The 18384-nt window shown below is 44.1% G+C and overlaps 1 protein-coding gene across 4 annotated transcripts in view; it reads left to right on the plus strand.

Moving 5' to 3' along the window:
- The window catches only part of SORT1 (sortilin 1), a 63751-nt gene that overhangs the window by 40793 nt on the left and 4574 nt on the right, over positions 1 to 18384 (plus strand). For 2 of the 4 annotated variants that reach the window (XM_043876797.1, XM_043876798.1), the window contains exons 9-20: positions 1859 to 2003; positions 3051 to 3206; positions 4773 to 4879; positions 6463 to 6565; positions 6902 to 7070; positions 7666 to 7856; positions 10731 to 10920; positions 15513 to 15629; positions 16207 to 16315; positions 17111 to 17209; positions 17745 to 17851; positions 18109 to 18232. In XM_043876797.1, the coding sequence (XP_043732732.1) occupies positions 1859 to 2003; positions 3051 to 3206; positions 4773 to 4879; positions 6463 to 6565; positions 6902 to 7070; positions 7666 to 7856; positions 10731 to 10920; positions 15513 to 15629; positions 16207 to 16315; positions 17111 to 17209; positions 17745 to 17851; positions 18109 to 18232 (1617 nt within the window). The remainder of the gene's footprint in view (positions 1 to 1858; positions 2004 to 3050; positions 3207 to 4772; positions 4880 to 6462; positions 6566 to 6901; positions 7071 to 7665; positions 7857 to 10730; positions 10921 to 15512; positions 15630 to 16206; positions 16316 to 17110; positions 17210 to 17744; positions 17852 to 18108; positions 18233 to 18384) is intronic. The other 2 variants (XM_043876799.1, XM_043876800.1) reach the window with 1 other exon arrangement.

The following is an 18384-nucleotide window of genomic DNA, read 5'->3' on the forward strand; positions in this document are numbered from 1 at the left end:
ATTCAGGTTTGGATATGAGATGCGTGTAAGATAGCTAGGTGAAAATGTCAGGTAAGCGTTTGGGTATGTGACTCTCCCAAAATTACATAGTATAATTATGTGGAATGGTCTCATCTAGCTGTGTGATACCATAAGATGGTATCTTACGGGGGAATGAGTAGATCGAGAGGAGGTGGGAGGGCCGAGCACTGGGTGCCCTGGTGCCCCTCACGGAACGGTGGGAAAAGACTGAACAAGCCAGCAGAGAGGACTGAGAGGGAGGGACTGTGAGGTGGGGAGAATAGGACCTTTCATAACAGCTGTACCCAGTGAGGAAATGGATAATGAGATGTGTAATTATTAATAATAATGTGCCTGTTAATGTCGCTGCACATGGTGATGTCATGAAAGCCAAGTGAAAAAAAGGTTTCAATGAGGAGGAAATGGTCAGCCGCATTAAATTCAGCTGAGATGTGGAGTTAGATGAGTTCTGAGAATTATCCACTGGAGTTGGCAAAGTATAGGTTGTTGGTGACCTTGATGAAAGCAGTTTCTTTGGAGTACTGTGGTTAAGAGACTGATTGGAGTGGGTTCAGAGAGAATTAGAGGTAAGAAAAGTAGACAAGGTAACTACACATCATGCCCTTGAGCAGTTTTATAATAATCCTTCCAACAGCCCTATAGTTCATACTGTTATCTCAGTTTAGGAAATCAAGTAACTTGTCTAGGTGGAACTCTGGTGGTAACCAGACTGTGTAACTCCAGAGATAGCTGCCTGTACACTGCTGCTGTCCGCAGAACTGAAGTTCTACTGTGTGCTTTTGAACTCCAGTTTTTACCTATAACAGCGAGTATAAGATTCAAAGTAAACGTCTAAGATGTAAGTTAGAAAAGCAAGTTAAATGGACTCATCACTTAACTTTAAAAAAGACTGATTCTCGTGCCCTGGCTGAACTGTGTCTAGAAGCTATTTTAAACTATTTATCAGATAGTACATGTTAATTGCCTCAACCTGTGTGTGCGTGCTAAGTTGCTTCAGTAGTGTCCAACTCTTTTTGACCATATGGGCTGTTGCCTCCAGGCTCCTCTGTCCATAGGATTCTCCAGGCAAGAATACTGGAGTGAGTTGCCATTCCCTTCTCCAGGGGATCTTCCTGACCCAGGAATCAAACCTGAGTCTCCTGTACTGCAAGCAGATTCTTTACCGTTGAGCCACAAGGGAGACCCCTTTTAACAGCCAAATATTCCCTGATCAACTTCCTTATGTTAATTTCTGACTCTCCTTGCCCTCTTGCCAGCCTGGCCTGTTCCCTCCATCATGGCTGTTCTGAGAGCCTTCCTTAAAGAGGAGACGTGTCACATTTTGACTTACTTCATGATCTTCCCAATCTGGGTTTCATCTCCATTTTCCAGACCCATTATCTAATTCTTTCGATGATGCCAGAGCTGTCTGAAAGGAACCAAACTTCTATGCAGCAGCCATTATTTTAAGAATTATCTGAGCAAATGTATGTGAATGGCTGCAGAGCCAAGCTCATAATGGTCCCAACAAACCCTTATCTCTGTTGAAGGAAATTGGCATGCCAGAGGTTAGGAGGATAATATTGGTATCTTAGAGGGCCACACAAGAATGAAGAAGCCCAAGAGAAAGCCAGGATAACCTTACTTACAGTAGAATGGATTGTTCCAGTGCCTGGATCTTTGCAAGAGGTTAGAAAAAGCTTGGATAATTGGTACTAGGACCTTTCATTTGTAATGATGTACCTAGTGAGGAAATAGGTAATTAGTATAATTATTAAATAATAATGTGCCTATTAATGTCACTGCGTATGGCATCTTGGTGGAATATTTAAAAGATAAGTATCGGCATTTGTTCCAGGATACAACAAGAAGGATTCATGTGTCAACAGATCAAGGAGACACATGGAGCATGGCCCAGCTCCCATCTGTGGGGCAGGAACAGTTCTACTCTATTCTAGCAGCTAATGACGACATGGTGTTTATGCATGTAGATGAACCTGGAGGTAAGAGCTTTGCAAATGGTTCACCCTTGACTGCATAGAGACTTAAACTCTGAACCCTATTTTAGTAGCTTTCCTTCTTAGTGTGCATGCTGAATCATTTTTAACTCTTTGTGACCCTGTGGACTATAGCCTGCCAGGCTCCTCTGTTCATGGGCTTCTCTAGGCAAGAATGCTGGAATGGGTTGCCATGCCCTCCTCCAGGGACTCTTCCCAACCCAGGGATCGAACCCACATCTCTTATGTCTCCTGCATTGGCAGGCGGGTTCTTTGATTTTTCTTTTCACCCCTGGGAATTTATTAGTGGCCTCCTTGTTTTAGAGATGATGTGTAGCCTCTGTTAAAAAGACCACTTTCTTTGACCCCCTGACATGGTTTGTATGTACTTCCAGGTGTTCCGGAGCAGTGCTGCTCAAAGAATGGTCAGAGAACTAGTACTGATTTGCAGATTCTTTATTACCAAATAAGTGCAGAAAGCAGCAGCATTTAGAAATTCTTACAGCTCTTTGACAAAGAAATTTTGTATCTGTTGACTCTAATAATTTAAAAAATTTGAAGATTGTATTTTTTCTTTCTTTTATATTTCATTTTTCTAGTGATAAACTTTTTGTTATATTTACAAAAGCATCAGTTTGTGACATAATTAAAATTTAAAATTGATCCTTCATCACAAAGAGTTTGAGAAGCATTCATTTAGAGTAAAAAGATTTAAAGATGTGTAAGATATAAAGGTAGCAATGCCTCTGCTACCAAAATATAACTGATTATACCAAAATGTAAGAGCTTTTCTGTAACATCTGATTAATTTATTAAACAAATTCATCACCTGCTATATTCACGCACTAAGCTGGGTACTAGAATTAAAGATGGCCACGAAGTTCTTAACTATCAATCCTTGATTAACTCTCAGGTCTGCATCTGCATCATGAAGAGAGACAGTTGGCTGATGTGTGTGTGTGTATGTGTCATGTGTATGATTAGACTGTTGTTTTTTCTCTGTTCCCTCCCAAGACTTGGTGGGTTTTTTGTTTGTTTGTTTGCCTATTCCAGACACTGGATTTGGTACCATATTTACCTCCGACGATCGAGGCATTGTCTATTCCAAATCCTTGGACCGACATCTCTATACCACTACGGGTGGCGAGACGGACTTTACCAATGTGACCTCCCTTCGTGGTGTCTACATGACAAGTGTGCTCTCAGAAGGTGGGTCCTTCAGCTGAATACGTTCAGAGTTGAGGCTTTGGGGGAAACTGATGGTCCTGTCCCCTCAGTAATGGTGCTTGCCTGGCCAACAAGCCTGTCTGTGTGAATTCTGGCTCTCTATTTTAAGTAAGTTATGGTGATTAGAACTAAGAACAAAGCAACAGCAGGCAGAAAGAAAGATTTGAGGTTATTTAGTTTATGAAATAAGTCTTATGTATTGGGAAGTTCAGGCCTGTGGGAAGGAGTTTGAACCACTTACTGCTTTTCTGATTGTCAAGGATGGAGCAGTAGGCAGCCCAGATTTTTCCTGTGTTCTCTTCAGTGGCTCTGCAGAGCCCAGTTGAACAAATAAACACATTACTCTGAAGTACAAAGGTTTTTAAGGTTTTATTTATTTATGTATTCACTTTTTTGGTAGGAGGTGGGGGATGTTTGTTTTAATTTTGTAAACACCTTGCAGTTGTCTACAGGATCTAAGTGATTCTGGCCCCTAGTTCATCCCAGACATCTCTTCCAGCTCCTCACTCCTTTGCTTACTCTTGCAATCACTCCAGTCCTCTGCCAGTCCTTAAACACATCAGGTTCACACACTCTTGGCTGAGAGATTTGCAGTGACCTCGATGTCTGCATGGCCAACACTTTTCTCCTCCCAGCCATTGGTCATGTTGCTTTCTGATGAGACCTGCCCTGACTATCCTGTTTTAAATGTCAGTCTGCCTCCCTGCTACACATGCACACTCTCATTCCCAGTTATCTGTACAAGATTTTTCCATAGCATTTATTTTCTAACACGCTATGTAATTTACCTATTTACAGTGTCTAGTGTTTGTCTGTCTCACCATACTAAAATATATATTCCACAGAGGTTTTCTTTTTTTCCAAATTTGTTCACAGATATATCCCCAAAGCCTTACAGCAATTTTCATATAGTGGATAGGCAATAAAACATTTATTGAGCAAATGAAATTTACTTTATTAGCTTTCTTTTTAAAATTTTCCTTAAGAAAACTCAAAGCATCTCTTTTAATTTAAATGTTCAACAGTTTATGTATCATTAGCAATAGAGAATAGGGAAGACACATGAAGGAAAAAAAACTGTGTAAGAGAAATAGGATGTGGCATGGTAAAGACACAAAAGCTAGGAATTATTCTTTGAGACTTAATGCAGATACATTCAAATCTTGACATTTCCTAAAATAAGCCTGGTATCACGGCCTTATCTAAATCCAGATTAGAGTGCCTTCTCATTGTAGATTTTCCTCCAGAGCAAGCAAGCAAGGAAGAATAGAATTGTGTTGATAAGGAGATAAATGGTATCTTTTTCCAAGAGTATCAATCTAGATGATTTCTGGAATTAGTTGAATCCTATTCAGGTGGGAAGCCGCCTTCAGGTATCATACTCACCAGTATTGAGCCATTTCACTGGATGTCACCAGCTTGTGGGACTCCAGGGTTCTATTGGTATTACATAATCTCTGTTAAGAGAGTTATGCAATGATAAATGGAATTGATTAGGATGCTTCCTAATCAATATATCAAGATTAATGTTATCCTTTTCCTATCCAGATAATTCTATCCAGACTATGATCACTTTTGACCAAGGAGGAAGGTGGAAGCACCTGAGGAAGCCTGAGAACAGTGAATGCGATGCTACTGCCAAAAATAAGAACGAGGTTTGTTTTACTTCCACTGTCATGTATTTGGAGCAAAGCAACCATTCTTTTCTGCTCTTATTAGTGCCAGGCTTTTGAATAATGAAGTTTTGTGCTTGCTGAGGGTCCACAGCTAACAGTGGAAAATTGGGAAATGAGAAGTTGAAATTAACTAGGATGTAGGAAATTTGAACTGTGAAGAAAGACCAAAATATTACGGTTTATTTGTCTTTAAAGAAAAACAAAACTGAAGGCTAACAATTTCAGCCAGTTTAGTTCAGTTGTTCAGTCGTGTCAGACTCTGTGACCCCATGGACTACAGCACACCAGGCTTCCCTGTCCATCAACAACTCCCAGAGCTTACTCAAACTCATGTCCATCAAGTTGGTGATGCCACCCAACCATTTCAAACTTTTTCATCCCCTTCTCCTCCTGCCTTCAATCTTTCCCAGCATCAGGGTCTTTTCCAGTGAGTCAGTTCTTTGCATCAGGTGGCTAAATTATTGGAGTTTGAGCTTCAGCATCAGTCCTTCCAATGAATATTCAGGACTGATTTCCTTTAGGATTGACTGGTTGGATCTCCTTACAGTCTAAGGGACTGTCAAGAGTCTTCTCCAACACCACAAATCAGAAGCATCAATTCTTCGGCACTCAGCTTTCTTTACAATCCAACTCTCACATCCATACATGACTACTGGAAAAACCATAGCTTTGACTAGACAGACCTTTGTTGGCAAAGTAATGTCTCTGCTTTTTTTTTTTTTAAACAATTTGAACCTCTTTGTTTACTTGTTTATTTTTTGTAATTTTTTTGGCAACACCCTGTGGCATGTGGGACCTTAGTTCCCATACCTTAGTTCCCTGACCAGGGATCAAACCCTTACTCCCTGCATTGGAAGGTAGGGTCTTAACCACTGGACCACTGGGGAAGTCTCCCAAACCTCTTTTAAAGCATCCTTTAAAGGATTGCCATCTTACTTTATAACTCAACTAATTTCTAAGAAATGTTTCATAAAGACAGGACTGGGTCTTATGACCACCATATCTTGTTCATATCTGAAATATGACAGGTGGTCATCAAGTTGGGAAGCCTCTCATTTTCTTTAGAGAGATGTCTTTTCAAGTCCTTTGCCCATTTTTAATGTGGGTTACTTATTTTTTTGTTGTTGAATTATAGGCTCAGTGGGATATTCTTGCTTCTTAAATGCATAATGCATTTAATAATAATTTAATAATCAAAAGATTTATAGAGAAAGAAAGTAGAATGGTGTCAGGGTCTGGGAATGCCAGGGTCTGGGAAAGGGGGAATAGGCAGTTATGGTTTAATGTGCACAGAAGTCTCAGTTTTGCAAGATGTGGAAGTCCGAGAGATGAATTATGGTGATGGCTGCACAACAGTGTGAATGTCCTTAATGCTACTGAACCGCACACTTTAAAATGTAAATTTTATGGTATGTTATTTTAACCATAATTTTTTAAAAAAGAGTATCCCACTGAAGTCTGGGTTAATAAGTTAAAACGCCTTATTATTAGAAGACTCTGTGAGATGAATAAAAAAAAATTACATCTTTGGTTTTAATCTAAGCTTTGGTTTCTTTCCACAGTGCAGCCTTCATATCCATGCTTCCTATAGCATCTCTCAGAAACTAAACGTTCCAATGGCCCCACTGTCAGAGCCTAATGCTGTTGGCATAGTCATTGCCCATGGTAAGCGGCCCTCCCTCACCTCTGTGGGAAGAACTAGTTGAGCACACTGAAGCTCAGTCATAGCACTGAACCCAGTGAGAAAACCACCATCTGTGGCTTTCAGCACCCTTTGCAGAATTTCTTGCAAGATAACGATACTGTGGGTTTTTCATGGAGTCCTATCAGAGAGCAGCAACATGACCTCTTCCTTTACCAAATTGTCGTGCCCTTTTTTTTTTTCCAAGAGGCCTGATGGGAAATAATCAGAATAAGCTCACTCAGAATTCTCCTCGTGACGGTGAATCCTCTGTGTCTCACTGCTGATGTGTGCTGATGAGATGGTGGGCTGTGTTGTAGGTAGCGTGGGGGATGCCATCTCAGTGATGGTCCCAGATGTGTACATCTCAGATGACGGGGGTTACTCCTGGATGAAGATGCTGGAAGGACCCCACTATTACACCATCCTGGACTCTGGAGGCATCATCGCAGCCATCGAGCACAGCAGCCATCCAATCAATGTGATTAAGTATGCATGAGCTCAGCTCCACCCACACTGTCTGCCCAGAGGGCTACCGCGGGATGTTTTTCAGTTGGCGGGGAAGTTCCGGACCCTGATTCAGATTTGGGCATTCTGCAGAGCTGCAGGGGAGGTGCTTGTGAAGGGGTTGCATTCAGAGCAACTCAAATTAAATGGCTTTGTGTTTTTCCTCTGACTCTGCTAGCTAACATTTTTTATCACTTAAAAAAAAAAAATACCCTTCTCTCTTCCCACAAGAATATTATGGATGCATTAAAGCACTCTGGATGGGAAATGACTCCTTAAGTACAAGTTCTTATTGTATAATTTCTGTTTATTGACTGAGAAGCCCATTCTTATGTGGGTCACTATTCTTTCTTTCCCTTGGAAGAATTTTTATAAATGCATTTTCTTCCATACTATTTGAGTGAATCCCATTTCGCTGTTAACCGCAGGCATTAGAAATTAATACAATTGTCAGTCAGTAAGCCGTCACCTAAATATGAGAGTTCTCTGATGTGGGATGAAAACAGCTGGAGTGCTTTCCTGATATTCCGGTAAATGCTGATCCTCTGTCACGAGCTTCCTCTAACTGTGGTTTCAGGTTCTCCACAGACGAGGGTCAGTGCTGGCAAACCTACACCTTCACCAGGGAGCCTATCTACTTTACGGGCCTGGCCTCAGAACCCGGAGCCAGGTCCATGAACATCAGCATCTGGGGCTTCACAGAGCCTTTCCTGGCCCGCCAGTGGGTCTCCTACACCATCGACTTCACAGACATCCTTGGAAGGAACTGTGAGTGTCTCCTTTGACCTTTTCTGTCAGAAACTTGTAAACCCATTTTCCTAAATAACCCATCCAGTTCAATTTCTTCTAACTGGAGTAAGAAAATCATGTATATGAAAGAGGATTGAAGGATGTTCCGCGTGGGTGAGCAGGCAGTGGAATGGCAGCAGAGAAGCACTTCCCTGTTTGGATAAGCACTGTCCAAGAGAAATAGCAGGAGAGCAACATATATAATTTAAATTATTCTGTTAGCTAGCTACATTATACAAGTAAGAGGCAAAATTCATTTTAATAATATAGTTATTTCAGTATGTCTAAAATATCATTTTAACATGTAAAACTATTTTATAATTATTAGTGAAATACTTTACACTCTTTTTTAAAGATTTTTTTAAAAAAATTTTGGAGTATAGTTGATTTATAATGCTGTATTAGTTTCACTATACAACATAGTGAATCAGTTATACATGTACATATACCCACTCTCTTTTAGACTCTTTTCCTATATAAACTGAGTATTGAGTAGAGTTCTTTGTGTGCTACAGTAGGTCCTTATTAGTTACCTATTTTATATACAGTTAGTGTGTATATGTCAATCCCAGTCTCCCAGTTCATCACTCTCCCCACTTTCTCCCTGTAACCATAAGTTTGTTTTCTATATCTGTGGATATTTCTATTTGTAAATAAGTTCATTGTACCTTTTTTTAGATTCCACATATAAGTGATATCATATGATGTTTATCTTTGTCTGACTTACTTCACTTAGTATGACAATCTCTAGGCCCATTCATGTCACTGCAAATGGCATTATTTCATTCTTTAATATGGCTGAGTAATACTCCATAGTTTATATGTACCACCACTGTCTACAACATAGTATATATGTACCACACCATTTATCCATTCCTCTGTTGATGCTTTTGTTTTTATGTCTTGGCTGTTATAAACAGTGGGGCAGTATGGAGTGCAGTATGCCCCTATGAGCATAGGGGTCCACATGTATCCTTTTAGATTATGGTTCTCTCTGGGTATATGCCCGGAAATGAAATTGCTGAATCATATGGTAGTTCTATTTGTAGTCTTTTAAGGAACCTCTGTACCATTTTCCATAGAGGCTACACCAATTTACATCCCACCAACAGTGTAGGAGGGTTTTCTTTTCTCAACACCCTCTCCAGTATTTATTGTTTGCAGATTTTTTGATGATGACCATTCTGACTGGTGTGAGGTGATACCTCATTGTAATTTTGATTCTCTGATAATTAATGATGTTGAGCATCTTTTCATGTGGTTATCTGTTATATTCTTTTTCTTCTGAGTCCTCAAAATCTGATGCATATTTTACACTCACCCTTACTGTAAATCTCAATTCACACCAGCCACATGTGGATATCTAGAAGAGTTTAGTTTTGCTCTTTAGATTTCTAGCATTTTCTGAGTTTTTTTCTGCTTGTAAGGATAATGCATGTTTATGTTTGTCTAAAATTATGTCATAAGACTTTAGGGTTTTTTACCACTGGTTACAGCAGAACTATAAAGCGGAAACTTAAGAGGAAAATGTGTTACATCTAATTGATTATGTCATTTATTAAAATGTTGAAGTAAGGAAGTTTTCATGCAAAGAGTTTGGCTTGAATGTCAGTCACAACTGAGACTCTAGACTGGCTCCTGAGCAGGCAAGAAGCCCACACTGACCATTTCTGAATGCTGTGACTTCAAACTGGAAGACATGTTAGAGACCCAGAAAATGGCTTCAGAGGAGGAGTTAAAATATTCATTTCATGGTATTCCTAAAGAATCACAAGCAAACCCAGACCCCCAGTACTAAAGATGCTGACACTGTATTGAAAATAAGAAGGATAAAAGAAAAATTGGACAAAAAGTGACCACCTGTGACCCGTGATTGCTTGGCATAATATGAAAGAAGATATAAAGTTTCAAGATGCTTGGGTTAAATTTTGGTCCTGACTTTTTTAGACTGTGTTAGGGGCCCATTTCCTTAGCATGTTAATTTAGTGACTCCTGTAGGAAGTAGAGCACTTGGTTTGGACCTTTTCTACAAGATGTTTCAATGATTTAAAACCAGAAAGTCATTATAATCTAAATTCATTAAATAGACTGTAAAAGAGCTGGCTTATGAGTTTTCCCCTCTGCAGATGCAGGCAGCTTCTACAGTTATCCCTGAAGTTTGACATCATTAAAAGATTGGTTAGGCACTGCTCTTTAACAGGCTTGGTGCTAGTCTTCATCTCCCAAAGGATAAAAGCCTAACCCGCAGCCTTTAGGCCACAGCCTTTGAGTCACTTTTCCAGGAGTGGGTGATCTGACGCACTGAGCCAGGTTGACTGTCATCCGCAGTCTTCATGTGAAAGCCAGTCAACAGGAGTTAAAAGGCTAGAGAATGTCTGTGCTCGCTTCCTCAGCACAGATACTAGAAAGAGAATGTTTCCTCTTCCGTTGGAAGCATACTCACCTGTAGAACAATTAAACCCTTGCTTTTGGTTAATTGGCGTCTTGCCCTAGAGGCAAACATCTGGTTGCTTACCTCTGACAGCTCCCCACTGAGAGCACAGTGTTCAAGACTTAACGACAGCCACCTCTCAGTCTGTAAGTAACTTTAGAGGTTCTCCATCCACGCTGCACAAGAAGGTTTTTCCTAGAACTCAAATGGGCTGTGAACTGCAAAGACTCTCCCCTTGGCTTGAGGAAAGGCCGATCGCTAGTAGGCTCCCACTAATGCAACTTTCTTTTGCAGTTCCAAAGGGAAGCAATAGGTTAAGTCAGACATCTGTACTTTTCCTCTCCTCCTTCTTTCTGTTGCCTGGCAGCTGTCTCACATGGGTGGATTCATGCAGTTTCCTGAAGAGCCTATCTTTCTTTTAGGTGAAGAGAAGGACTATACCATCTGGCTGGCTCACTCTACAGACCCTGGAGATTATGGAGATGGCTGCATTTTAGGCTATAAAGAACAATACCTCCGGCTACGCAAGTCATCCGTCTGCCAGAATGGTCGAAACTATGTTGTGACCAAGCAGCCGTCCGTTTGTCCCTGCTCCCTGGAGGACTTCCTCTGGTATCTGCACCCCTCAGATCCTTGTCAGCCACTTCCTGTGCTGGAGGAGGCAAAAGACAGTTGAAATTATTTCAGTCCTTTTTTTCCCTTTTTTCCTCAAGAGTGGAAAAACTGTTGCTGCTTCTTTCCTCAAGGAAATTGAGGCACAGAGGAAGGGAAGCAGAATTGTTAGTAATTGGACAAATAACATTATTGTATCAGACCATTAATTATTGTGCAGAACCAGCAACAACCCCCGAAATCTGACTTACCCGTGTGGAGAAGGAGAGGAGTGTAGAATGAGAATGAGAGTGAGAAAGCAGAGAGGGAAGGCGATAGGACAGAAGCACCACGCACAGTGGGGCGGGAGCTGAGAGCTTAGGGAAACGGGGCTTTAGTGAACAGCCTGATTGCCTGGGTTCAGCAGGTAGGGCTAGCTTTGGAGTTGTCTGCAGTACTGAAGCCAGAGAGAGCGTGGCTCTGTCCTGAGAGGAGATGACATCAGCATCTTTGGTCTCTGTGTCCCGTCAAGGCTCAGGAGCCATCGAGGTGGACCCCTGGAGCTCAGAACCATCCAGGCTTAAGGACTGGTTTCGTGGCTGGCACAGGGTTAGTTGATTGTACAGGGATGAGGGAGTCCCTTGGTAGCCTCGTTTAGGGCAGATAAGAGGAACTGCTTCACATCACAGGCACTAATCTTATGGAACTTGTTAGCTGCAGAAGATGCTCTCAGGGAGGTAGAAGTGGATTTGGAAAAGAAGACAGGAAGATAGCAGTCCTATCCTCCTACAATGTATTCTCCCAAACTGTAGGTGACAGAGTGTGGGACTGAACAAACCCCAGTCTGACCCAGTGTGTTTCCTCCTGTGTGGCTCACATCTGTGTGTGGAATGGCCAGGGGCCCTCCCTTCTCTATTTCTACAAGGGAGAATGGCACCCAGGTCACTTGGATGTTACAATAGGGCTGGAGTTTGTGGATACTGTCAGACTCTGAAGGGCTCTCTCACCAGAAGGGCTCTCTCACCATTAATGGCCCACAGGTTGACTCTTGGTCACCTGAACTACTTCTTTTTTCCAAACATGCTCTGCGGCTTCAGAGCTCCATGCCACTGCGCATGCTGCTACTCCTACCTGGAAGGTCTTTTCCACATTTGCTGCTTGACCCCCAAGCCTGGTGAATTCCTCCTTGGCCTTTAACACTTTAGCTCAGATGTTGCCTCCTAAAGCCTTCCCCAGTTTTTCCTCATCTAGGCTCCCACTGCACTTGCTATATTTTTACAGCACTTGCTGCTGCTAAGTCGCTTCAGTCGTGTCCGACTCTGTGCGACCCCACAGGTGTCAGCCCACCAGGCTCCCCCGTCCCTGGGATTCTCCAGGCAAGAACACTGGAGTGGGTTGCCATTTCCTTCTCCAATGTGTGAAAGTGAAAAGTGAAAGGGAAGTCACTCAGTCATGCCCGACTCTTAGCGACCCCGTGGACCGCAGCCTAGCAGGCTCCTCCGTCCATGGGATTTTCCAGGCAAGAGTACTGGAGTGGGGTGCCATTGCCTTCTCCATTTTACAGCACTTACTATATTTTTAATTCTTATGTATAGATTAGATTCCATCATTAAAATCTAGACTCCCTGAGTCTACATATTGTATTTGATAATCACATAATCCTAATGATAGCAGCTGATGTTTTTAAACATTGCCTTACACTTCCCAGCAGCTGAATGAGGTAGGTGCTGTGGTTATTTACACTTCACAGAGGGAAAAACAAAGGTACAGAAGGGTTATGACTAACTTACTGTCACGTGGCAGAGCTGGGATGCGAACGTGGCAGTTCTGCCCCAGAGCCTGAACACATACCCCGCGTGCCTCAGGAATGTGTGCTTTGTGAGTGGGCAGGGTGTGGTGCCTGGAATTTTGGATTGAACACACAAAGCTTTTGCCAGAAATTTCACCTTACTATTGGAGGCATGATGTCTTCTCTTGTTCTTCTTACCCTCTCCCTTCAGCAAGCAGCATCTATATATTTACCAAATATTCATTGAATATTTGTTATGCACAGGGCAGTGCAAACGTGATAACAGAAATGTTATTATAGGATCTTTTGGTAAGAGTCACATGATTATGTTTGAAAACAGAAAGTAGTAAGTACCTTATGGATTTAGAGCAGGGAGAGATCCTTCCATCCAGACCTAAAAGGAGTTGGATCAGGGAGGCTCTGTAGAGGCGGTGGCCTCTGAGCTGAGCCCCGATGAGCTGTAAGGTTTGACTGTACATCTGGAAAGAAGCAGATCATTAAAGCCAGTGGACTGATGTGAGCGTAGACCCCCGACAGCATGATCAGGAAGGTTGTGCTGGGGCTTCCCTGATGGCTCACTGGAGAAGAATTCACCTGCCAATGCAGGAGACATGGGTTCAATCCCTAGTCTGGGAAGATCCCACATGCCTCAGAGCAGCTAAGCCTGCACACAACTGCTGAGCCCACATGCTGCAGCTGCTGAAGCCCTTGGCGCCTAGAGCCTGGGCCCCACAACCGGAGGAGCCGCCGCAGTGAGCAGCCGCACGTTACAGCAAGTAGTAGCCCCCGTTTGCCGCAGCTGGACAAAGCCCACCTGCAGCAACAAAGATCCGGGGCAGCCAAAAATAAATAAATAAATAAATTTCAAGAAGAAAGAGTATGCCGGAAGATAGGCTGTGAGGGGAAGCCGTGGCTGTCACAGGACAGAAAGGGGGTCCAGATGCGGGTGCTCAGGCTAAGTTTCCAACTTCAGTGGTGCGGAGGAAGATAGTGCCCTGGACAAATGTAAAGAAAGGACAAGGAGAGGCCAGCACAAAGGAGGAAACGTGATACATTTTGAACATACATTTTCGTTTCTTTGAGGTTCTGTCAACAGATTTATGTGGCAGTGTTCATCAAGTATTTGAAAATCTAGGATTAGAGCTCAAGAGAGGTAGAACCTGGAAGTTTTATTAATTTTTTAAAATTTTTAATTTATTTGTGTTTTTGGCTGAGCTGGGTCTTTGTTGCTGTGCACAGGCTTTCTCTAGTTGTGACGAGCAGGGGCTCCTCTCCATCACGGTGTGCAGGCTTCTCACTGAGGTAGCTTCTGTTGTGGCGAGCACAGGCTCAGTAGTTGTGGCTCCCAGGCTTAGTTGCTGCAAGACATGTGGAATCTTCCCAGACAGGGATCAAACCCATGTCCCCTGCATTGGCAGGTGGATTCTTCTCCACTGGACGACCAGGAAAGTCCAAACCTAGAAGTTTTAGTCGCAGCAAATAGTTAAGCTCACAAAGGGAGAGCAGATTACAGAGTAAGAGAATGAATGCTAGAATCTTGGAAAACATCTGCACCTACGTGTTAGGAAGAGAGCAGAGCCAACAGTGACCAGAGAAACAGATGAGTGCAGCTCTCGGGGCTGCAGTGGGTGGGCACAGCGGTGTGCCAGGTGGCCAACGTGAACAAGACAGAGAAAGCCCCCAAGGTCGGATGACTGGTGGGCCTGCGGGGGCACAGACTTTCATTTTAAAGGTTGCAGCTGGGGGTTCAAGCCAAGATGCAGAGAATAAAAAGTAAATGAGTAAAACAGAACAAGTAAAAGAGAAATTTGGTCAATAAGGGAAAGAGGGTGGTGAAGGAAGAGGACAGGTGCAGTCTAAGGAGAAGCCGCCAGGTGAGGGGACTGGCAGTCCCTCCACACTGTCCATGAAGCAACCCCCCACCTAGGGGCACGAGGTGCCAAGGCCCTGCTTGTCCTTTCTTTGGGGAAAGCAGAGAAAGAACAGGTCAGGGGGCACTATGGAGCGATGGGATGAAATGGAGGGCAGGAACAGGCATTCACATTGGCGTCAGGCACCATCTAAGAGGCTGAGAGGGAGGGACACAGATGTGGGGAAGGCAGGAAAGGTTTGATATACACTCTCATGGGTATAACATAATGAGTTATTTGGAGATGAAAGAATTGCTAAGTGCCCCTGCATTTAGGTCTGTGGCTGACGCACTGTTTCTCCGTGTCTTAGTTGCATGTATCCCCACCCCCTATAGACTGCACGCTTTCCCTTCCCTGAGCGTGAGCTGTCTGTGTGGAACTCCTAGCTACTGAGTCCTCAGTCCAGCAGGCCCAATCCATAAGCCATTTCCACCCGCCCCAGTTAAGCCCTCTCTGTGTGCTTTTGTTCCTAAAGAGACCTCTTTATATGTCACAGACTTCCTTAGCTGCTTTCTGGCAACCCAGGCCTGGAATATTAACCATCCTCTGCCCCACATAACGGAGAAGGCAATGGCACCCCACTCCAGTACTCTTGCCTGGAAAATCCCATGGACGGAGGAGCCTGCTAGGCTGCGGTCCATGGGGTCACTGAGAGTCGGGCACGACTGAGTCACTTCACTTTCACTTGTCACTTTCGAGCATTGGCGAAGGCAATGGCAACCCACTCCAGTGTTCTTGCCTGGAGAATCCCAGGGACGGGGGAGCCTGGTGGGCTGCCGTCTGTGGGGTTGCACAGAGTCGGACACGACTGAAGCAACTTAGCAGCAGCAGCAGCCCCACATAAAGCCTTCACCACTATTTGCCTCCTGTCTTTCAGCAACTTTGAAAGATACATTCTTTGCTGATTCTTACAGTGATTTTGGCTACTTCCGTCCAGAAAATGACTCCAAGTGTGTGGAGCAGCCGGAACTGAAGGGCCATGACCTGGAGTTCTGTTTGTACGGAAGAGAAGAGCACCTGACCACAAACGGGTGAGGTGGCCGCTCCCCCCGCGTCGGGCCCGCGTCCCCACTGTACAGAGAGAGCGCTCCCTCCACACGCTCCTGAGTGTTTGAGAGAGTCTAGAAAAACACTGTCTGGTAGAACTTTCTGTGATGGGGTATGTGTTCTGTAATCTGCTGTGTCTGATACAGCGGCCCCTAGCCCTCTGTGGCTATTGACACTAGAGTGAGGAACTGAAGTGGTTTTGATTAATTTAAAAGTAAATAGTCACCATCGCAGAGAGTGCCATTGTAGAGGAGCCTGACTACTCCCTGATAACTCTGCCCTCCCCTGTGTCTGTACTGCGTACTGACGAGCTCTCCCCAGCAGTCACATAGGGCAGAAAGTCGGCATGTCACTGCAGCCGGGCAAGGGATGTGTGGTCTGTCCAAGGGCTAAAGCTACAGAGTATCCCCCCACGCCCCTGTGGGTCTCCCCCAAGGCCTGGGAGATGGTGTAAGGACCAGATGTTTTTGGGCAGGTTTTCAGATCTTGTTTTCAGGAAGTAAGCAAGAATCCAGAAAGTGCCTCCTTGTATTCTGTCAACACCTTTTCTCTGCCCCTCAGGTACCGGAAAATTCCAGGAGACAAATGCCAGGGTGGCGTGAATCCAGTTCGAGAAGTGAAAGACTTGAAAAAGAAATGCACAAGCAACTTTTTGAGTCCAGAAAAGCAGGTATGTTAAAGTAGATCTGGTGTAGATACAAGTGGGGTTTCGAGTTCTGCCAGGAATAGTCGAAGTTACAGTGTGTTGAGAACTTTGTCACCTAATACAAGTGGCCAGAGCACTTAGGTCAGGCTTCCCATTGCACAGGAAACTGTTAGGATGAAGGATGGTCACTTAAGCCAACAATAAGCTCATCTGCTGAAAACTTTTTTGGGGGAGGGAAAATGGTGCTCAGTATTTATCCAAGTCTTAGAAGCTTAGCGTTGAGAACATTTCTGAGGCTCAGAGTCACTTAGAAAAAAGACTCAACAAGTCCTGCCATCAAGGGCTGGGGTTTTGCCCGTGTGGAAGGGAAGGGCATGGGACCCTAGTTAGTGGGGATCTCTGTGCCGAGTCATGTCAGGTGTGTTCAGAATGAAAACCTCAACTGTGGTAATAAGGGGCTGGTTTTGATTTAGAAGCAAGTTTGGGGGATGATTCCAAATCTGTAGCACTGAACTGTCTGGCCAGGATATGGGGATCTGGTAAGAGGAACCCTCTTGATAAAGAAGCACTGGCCCAGCAGTGTGACTGGGAACAGAAGACTGTAGACCCCAGATTCCTAGTCTGGAAATTGAGAGATGGGCAGTCTTCAGTCCCTGCTGTCTAACCTCAGGAGTGAGGGCCTGACATGGGGTGGAAGAAGGCAGGGGAGAAGAGTGTGTGGGTGTGTGTACTTGTTGGGGGCAAGCTCCTGCTGCTCTGCATCACTGCCCTGCACTCCTGGTGGCTGTCCTCAGAGTGTTTGTGTGTGTGATTGCACAGGACTCCCGCCCACAGGGACACAGCTTGTCCCAGAATCCAGCTCCGCCTCCTCTGGGATACACTGAAAACACACACTCCCTATCTCCCACCCAGAAGCAGGTAGGTCACACTCAAACAATGATATGATGAAGCTTATTTATAACAACATACCAAAACTTAAGAAACGAATCTTGGTGTCATGGGAGGGCCTGCCTGACATAGCATTGGCACAGCTCCTTCCCAGGTGATGGCCCTATACTAGATTCGTTCAGCCCGCCTACTATCATGGTCTCCCTCTCTGCTTCACCCTTAAAAGCTCCAAGACTTATAAGCAGTGGTCATGGGAACAGTCACAATTATATTTGATCTAGGTAATTGCCATAGCTTCCAGTGTAACTTTGACATTAAAGCCCTTGAGTTTGCACTAGTCTGACAGCTTCAAGGCAGCTCAAGTTTTGATTATCCTCTGCCAGCTGTGGTCTTCTCCTGGTAGCACCGAGATGGTCATCTTGAGGGGTTTGGGAACATTTCATCATTAAGTGCCTAGAGGTACAGATCATTGAACAGAGAAATAGGAGATCAAGCAGCCTCTTTGAATTCAGTCCTGGAATATGCACGCCCAAAACTGTTTGTGTTTGTGTTTTAATTCATCAAGAATTCCAAGTCAAATTCTGTTCCAATTATCCTGGCCACTGTGGGATTGATGCTGGTCACAGTCATAGCAGGAGTGCTCATTGTGAAGAAATACGTCTGTGGCGGAAGGTAAGGAACCGGAGTCAGTCAACCCACAAGTCAGCCAAGGGCAGAGTCTGCTGCTGGCGAAAACTGACTAGTTGAAGTGACGTGACTGAAACATCTGACCCAAATCTTTCCTTCCATTTTTCATATACCAACCATAGGCTGTGCTTCCTGTGTGTGTGACTCATTCTGTGAGTGTGTAAGACTTGGGAAGTCCACAGCCCTATAAGAAACACGTTCTTCCTCACCGCGCGAGGGTTGACAGCGGTTTCCACCCACAGGTTCCTGGTGCATCGATACTCGGTGCTCCAGCAGCACGCAGAGGCTAATGGTGTGGATGGTGTGGATGCTTTGGACACGGCCTCCCACACGCACAAAAGCGGTTATCATGATGACTCAGATGAGGTGAGACTGTTTCTTCTTGAGGGGTGGTCCAGAAGTTTTTAAAAAGAGCGATTCTTTTCTTATGACCAAGGTATGTTTGAAGCAACAGAGGGTATAAGCTAGAGGCAGCAACTTAATGACTGTAAGACTTGGCCAACCCAGAAGCTACGTAA

The sequence above is a fragment of the Cervus elaphus genome, chromosome 20 (assembly GCF_910594005.1).
Source record: "Cervus elaphus chromosome 20, mCerEla1.1, whole genome shotgun sequence".
NCBI classification, from domain to species: Eukaryota; Metazoa; Chordata; class Mammalia; order Artiodactyla; family Cervidae; genus Cervus; species Cervus elaphus.